This window comes from Sinocyclocheilus anshuiensis, unplaced genomic scaffold (genome assembly GCF_001515605.1).
Source record: "Sinocyclocheilus anshuiensis isolate Anshui unplaced genomic scaffold, SAMN03320099.WGS_v1.1 scaffold756, whole genome shotgun sequence".
Taxonomy (NCBI): Eukaryota; Metazoa; Chordata; class Actinopteri; order Cypriniformes; family Cyprinidae; genus Sinocyclocheilus; species Sinocyclocheilus anshuiensis.
Genome location: NW_015558581.1, coordinates 62461 through 69806, shown reverse-complemented (window position 1 = coordinate 69806; position 7346 = coordinate 62461). Strand labels below are relative to the sequence as shown.

Sequence of the window (7346 nt, the reverse complement as noted above, 5' to 3'; positions counted from 1 at the left end):
GTTGACTAGTGCTATACGCTGTATTAACAAAAACATTAATGGCATTAATAAAAACACTTACACTGACAAGCTATACGCAATATCGCCTTCATAATCGAATGCGACTCATCTGTGATTATGAACGTGATTATAGCAGTGATCTACGGCTCTGTGTATTAAATGCATTACTGTCTAGAGTGCGTGGAGTGGTGCGCTGTGATTGGTTGTTACTGTTTATAGTGTGTGGAATGGGGCGCTGTGCTTGATTGTTACTGTTTACAGTGAGTGGAATGGTGTGCTGTGATTGGTTGTTACTGTTTACAGTACGTGGAATGGTGCGCTGTGATTGGTTGTTACTGTTTACAGTGCGTGGCATGGTGCGCTGTGATTGGTTGTTACTGTTTACAGTGCGTGGAATGGTGCGCTGTGATTGGTTGAGTGGATATATTGATTCTGCAGAGAAGGGAGACTGGCGTTTGTCGCGGTTTGGAAAGAAAGGGAGAAAACATGACAGAATAACTCGTCAGATAATGCATTTTGCGTAAAATTAAAAATTGGCTTTTCAATACCGACCAGGTACAATACTGATTTTGGCGGAAACGCAATAAAAAAAAAAAAAAGGTGTTTATCACGTTTTGAAACCAAGCTCTTCACATATATATATATATATATATATATATATAAGAAATGTGTGTTTGTGTGTATATATGTTATAGTAATTATTATTATTATAAATAAATTAAATAAATTTTATATAATTATTACATGCACCAAGTGTGTATACAGTCAAATCAATCACACATAATTAATCAACAACATCATACAATTATTATAAGTAATATAAATATATTATAAATTATATAAATTATATATTAAACAATTTTTATATCACTTATTTGTATACATTAGGGATATATATATATATATATATATATATATATATAAAATGCTTTTTAAAATAAATAAAAGCAAATTTCTTGATTAATAAATTGATTTACTTTTATAATTCATTCACACACTGTATATACTGATTAAATAATTGATTTCGCTTTATACACATTTATGTGAAGAATATACTGATGTATATTTATTTTTTTATGTAGACCTATGTGAAACAAATGAATTAGAATTTATGCAAAATTTCTGATCTTTTTTTTAATGTAATTTTGTGATTCAAAAAGTCCAGAGATATAATGGCTACACACACACACACACACGAGTCCTTTCACCCAAAGCAGATGTTGACAGTTATCTGGCTTGCTGGTGTAATTGTGTGTTTTTGTGCACTTGTGTGTTGCGCTAGCCTCTGTTTAAGATTGCCCTGAGCGTAACCACAACCTAGCCTTCAACTCCTCTGTAAAACCAGTACACACACACCTGATACCCCTCATGTCGTCATCAAAGTCCCCCGCGCTAGTCACTAAATTGAGAAATTGGTTCCAACCCCGAACAGCAAAGGGCTGGTCCCGCTCAAACACGGCTCGTTTCGCCAAAGTGTTTTCCATGGATAAATTAGTCGGCTAGATAGATACTGTTTCCTTTCATTACTGCTTACCAAAATCAGATGCTGTGGACGATGTTCAGTGCTTTTTTCCTCCAAAACCATTGATGTCACTCCATCCGTTCATCCGGTCAGCTCCATTTGTTCACCCAGAATCATATATATATTTATATATATATATAACAGCACAGAGATGGAGAGCTGCCCCGTTCTCTCTGCCCATACACTGTGTCCCTTTAATCATAGTTTTCATTTCAGTACATTGAAATTTCCCTTACCAAGGACAACGTCATAAATAAAGACAAAAAAGGGTTTTGCGGAGGAAAATTTTGTACCTGCTCGCTCTCTAACTTTTTGTGCATTAGGGGACCGGCGAAGGGATAAAAAAGACGAGGTGGTCATCTGTGAAAATTTATAATCATTTATTACGCGGCAGGCGGCGAGGCAAAGTAAGTAAAAGCGTGAAGGCAGACATCCATAAAAAGGGACGTGAAGCCCCTGAATGAAAAGCAAAGTGAGTTTCTGTATCTTGTCGTAGATAATGAGGAGCAAGGGCCTTTCTTCTCGGAGGAGTACAGTGCGTTCAGCGTGGCACACACATTTGAGAGGGATTTATCTGTGTTTGACACAGGATGGTGCAGGCATGAGTGACCTCAACAAAAATATTACACTTCCTTTTTTGGGGGGAAATGCATTTTTGTGTTGTGTTATTGATTCCATCTCTATCTACCTACCACCATTCTTTGTTCAAAGTCAAGTTTGCTAAAAGAATTTTAAAAAGAGGAAGATGTTTGTTTATTTATTTATTTATTTGTTTGCTTGCTTGCTATATATTATATATTATCAAATATTTATTTAAACAAATATTTAAATTAATAAAAATTTAAGTATTATTATTATTATTAGTAGTAGTAGTAGTAGTAATAGTATTAAATATGTATTAGCATAAATATTATGAAATATTTGTATAAATAAATAAATAAATGTAATTGACTACTTTACAGTCAGAAATAATAATAATGATAATAATAATAATGGTTATTACCAATTTTTTTTATTTAAACAAATGTAGTTATTATCAAATGTTTAAGCAAATATTTATTTAAATTTATAAAAATGTAAATGTATTATTATTATTATTATTATTAAATATGTATTAGCATGAATATCAACAAATATTTGTTTAAATAAATAAATAAATACGTTTCCTTGACTACTTTACAGTATAATAATAATAAGAAGACGAAGAATAGTAATAATAATAATCGTTATTTTTATTTAAACAAATATTTATTATTTTTTAAAATGTAAGTGTATTATTATTATTATTATTAAATATGTATTAGCATAAATATTAACAAATATGTTTTAAATAAATGCATTTCCTTGACTACTTTACTGTCAGAAATTATAATAATAATAATAATAATGTTATTAGTAGTAGTAGTAGTAGTAGTAGTTGTTGTTGTTGTTGTATTAAATATATATTCATATGAATATTAATAATAAATATTTAAAAAATAAAATAAAATAATTACATGAATGCCAGCTCTAGACTTTAATTTTTATTTGCCATTTTGATTTCTATAGACTAGTATGCAAACAATATTTTGTGTATCTGCCTAACACTTCATGCATTAAGGAAGCGTTAGAACGAGCATGTCCTGATTGTTGGAATGAAATCACACTTGTGAATGCATCATGATCTCTGGGGTGCCGCGTGTTTTTAGAACACAACATTTGCCGGTTCCGAATGCATTCTGTTTTTAAACAACGGAATTGTTTCCTAATTAGTTTCGTTAGCAGATAATTTATTATTTCTGTTTGATGTATAGCAATACAATCCCTTTGCATACATTTCCACCATTTTAGAGCTGAGTTCAAAAGAAATATGTTTTTTCCCCCGAAACCCAAAAAACACAATGCATTTAAATGTGCTCCATTTTTCCATGTTTGTTTTTAGCTCGTCATTAATGAATTAACTTTTTAAACAATTCATCATTATTGTTTTGGTGCCATTTTATTTTTATCTCAATTATATTCTAATTGATCATTTTTCATAATATGCAAGGGATGTTTTTCCCACTTTGTTCGGAACACAATGAAAGCTTAAACACAAATAAGGCCCATGATCAAAAACATGGTAATTCATTTGCAATACTAAATAGGAAATTGACAGTCTAATGCAAAACAATGGGATGCGTGCCGCATTGTCTTTTACCCCCGCTATCACTGGCTATTACTTCCTTAGAGGAGTCGTGGGTGCTGTAGCACAGCAATTGAATTCAGTGTGACTTTAAAGAAAAGCAACGGCTTAAAACAGGATAAAAACATTTAAACAATGTTAAAAAATGTTCTCTGTTCACGTTTCACAAAATATAATTGACCAGCTCCACATTTTTGTATATATTTGTTTATTTACAACAACAACAATGATACGTTTATTAATTAAGAACTTATGTAAACATATGAATATTCATTTACGTGATAATAATAATAATAATATCATGGTTATAATACAATATTAAATAGCATTATTAATTATTTAAATAAATATTTATTTAAAGGTGAATATTTAATTATTTATTTTAACATTATTATTTTTGAAATATTTGTGTAAATCACTGTTCATTTATTCATTTTTTATTCAGATTTATACATATTTATTGTTGATGATGATGATTATTGTTATTAATATATTATTATGTATTAATATTTTCAATTTATTCAAACATACAAATATAAATTTAAATAATAATAATAATAATACATATTAATTTTAAGAATATTTTTGTATCTATTTAAACAATATTACAGATATTTAATAATAATAATAATAATACAATGAATATTTAATTACATATGTAAACATGAATATTTATTTAAATAATAATAATGATAATATACTTTTTTATAATACAATATTATATAACAATTATTAATTATTTAAAGAAATATTTTTATGATGAATATTTAAAGAAATATTTTTATCATGAACATTTATTTATTAATTTAATTATTTCAACATATTATTATTATTATCATTTAAATATTTATGTAAATCCCTCTTAATTTATTAATTTTAACATTTGTTGATAATTATTGTTATTAATATATTAATATAAATATTTTCATTTAAACAAATATTTGTCTATTTAAGCATAGAAATATATATTTTAACAATAATAATAATAATAAATGCTAATTTAAATGAATATTTATGTCTATTTAAACATGCAAATAGTTTAATAATAATAATAATAATGAGGTTTTATACCTTTGTATTATTGTATTACTTATGTATTATTTATAATAATAATAAGTTTTAATATTACATAACAATTCTGAAGCAATTAGAAAGAATATTTATTTCAATCAATATTTATTTAAACAAATATTTATTTAAGTGATTATCTGTAAAGACACCATATTTTATATGCCATTAAATTTGCAAAACAAAAAAAAAAAATCTGTGAGGCATTTAAATATATATGTTCATCCCAGTTTTTTCATTTATCAAAAATAAATATGATTTTAACATGCCACTGTCGGCTCTAGATATTTACCATTTTGGTTTTCATAGACTAGTATACAAAAAATCATTTCTCTTTATTTTCTCTTATTTCATGATAGATGTCATGCTACTTTGACAGTAGCTGATAGTGTAGCATGGCCTCATGGGAGATCTGCGGCTCCCCAGCGCTGATGAAATGAAGAGGGTTGGCATCACAGGCAACACAGTGGACATCTGGAGCAGGCCTCCAAATCACGCTGTCAGTGATGATGCATTGTGATCCAGCTCTGGCAAATTGGACGTTCCAAACTCCTGCCTGATTGATGTGACTCTATCACAGCTGTCAGACAGGACACGGCAAAACACGCCAATAAAAAAAAATACCAATGATCATAATCGCAAGATGTTGACGTAAAATTTTCCTTTACAGAAGGAAAGTAGACCTTGCATTTGTGAACGCATTAAACTCGACTTTTGTGTGATAGTCAAGAACATTTCAGAACTAAAACTAAAAAAGCAGAAAAGTGTTGACCTTAAGTTAGTACAACTTTTAATTTCCTTGAAAAGCCCTAAAGATGTGCAACTTTCTATATTCAATGGAAATAAAGAAAAAAATGGCACTTTTTATTTTACCACCACATGTGCCCTATTTCTTCACTCAAGGACAGTTCATTCATGCACTTTCAGACCTGGCTCTAGAGTTGAAATGGTTTTTCTTTCATCCTCCTTTGAAGAAAGATATTAACTGTAAAGAGCAAAATGTGTATAGAAATATATACAGATATGTGGAAAATCTGGCTCGCTTTGTTGATTTAACATGACATTGCTAATAAGACTAACTTTAAATGAATAATTCGACAAAAATGCCTTCATTTACTCACCTTCTTTTCATTCCAAAACTTTTGTGTTCCTTCGAAGGAATTTAAATCACCTCGAAGAGTAAATGACGATCTTTTGAACTAATTCCTTACTTTTTTACACTTTTGTATCGCAAAACCCAACCGTCGTTTGAGAATTCTTTGAGTGTTGGTCCAACTTTTATTTGACCATCACCTTTTTTTCCTCAACTCGTCATCTTTTCTTTGGCTCTCCAGACCTGCAGATGCACACTTCTTCTCCTGAATAGCCACAACTGTGGAAATAATGAAAAACTGCCATTTTTTTGTCACCACATGTGCTCTCATTCTGTATATCCAAGGGCAGCCTGTTCAAGCTCCCTTTGGTTTTTCTTTTCCCTTTATTTCTTGAGCTTTAAGTCTATCTATGCCACTGATTGTTCTTCTTTAGCCTCTTTCTTGCTTACTTTCGAGGGAAGAATAGGCTTCAGAAACCTTGGGCCAAAGTTCAGTGTGGTGTTATGCATATCAGCTTTAGAAATGCTTTTCATACAGTTCTTACTGATTTCAGAATCTCAGAAAGATTCCTAACAACTTCGTTCTTTTTTTCTTTCTTTCGCAGGGCCTCTTCATCTTCCTGATATATGGAGTGTACAACACTGAGGTAAGTCTGCAGTGCATCTCAAGGCTGACTGAGTGAGTGAGAGAAATGGCATGGTGTTTCTGATGGGACCCCCGCCCCGCAAAAGGAGGGCGGATTGAAAGCCAGCCTTTTTTTCTCCACATGAGCGTCCCACTGCCCTTCATGCTTGGGCTAACTTATATGCATCCAGGCCCACCATTAAACACTGACACTCGGAGTAAAGAGCCAGTCATCCCTCAGGCACATTGGCCAATATTTCACTGCCTCTTTAAGTTTTTAAACTCATGGTCTTCCATTTAACATTCTGACATTAGAGCTCAGCTGCAGTTCAGAGAAACGGATATGTATGCGGGACGCCGCCGTGGAAGATCGGCTGGAAATTTACCTGCACAACGCCTATTAACATTTAGATGCTCTTCCAAAGAGAAAACTATGGGGATGAATTGGGATAGAGGTGAATATGTACCATAATGCCACCTTGAAATTCAAATCCAAATGTGAACAAGCCACATATGAATGACTGTAACCATCGTCATCCAATCTAAGATCAGTTTTTAAGCTTATGTTTCTTGTTTGTCTGCTATTTTGTGTAGGTTGATATTCTCTCTCCATAAATAAGTACATTAATACTTGATTAATAATAACAAAACATCTATCATATCTATCTGTGTATCTGTCTATCTATCTATCTATCTATCTATCTATCTGTCTGTCTGTCTGTCTGTCTGTCTATCTATCTATCTATCTATCTATCTGTCTATCTGTCTGTCTGTCTGCCTATATTTATCTGTCCGTCTCTATCTATCTATCTATCTATCTATCTGTCTGTCTGTCTGTCTGTCTGTCTATCTATCTATCTATCTATCTATCTGT

General features: G+C 31.0%; 1 protein-coding gene across 1 annotated transcript in view; it reads left to right on the top strand.

Annotated features, from left to right (window-relative positions):
• Nucleotides 1-7346, top strand: part of LOC107679833 (adhesion G-protein coupled receptor D2-like) — a 98340-nt gene that overhangs the window by 38216 nt on the left and 52778 nt on the right. Inside the window, exon 6 of the mRNA XM_016475522.1 lies at nucleotides 6453-6494. Coding sequence (XP_016331008.1) covers nucleotides 6453-6494 — 42 coding nt within the window. The remainder of the gene's footprint in view (nucleotides 1-6452; nucleotides 6495-7346) is intronic.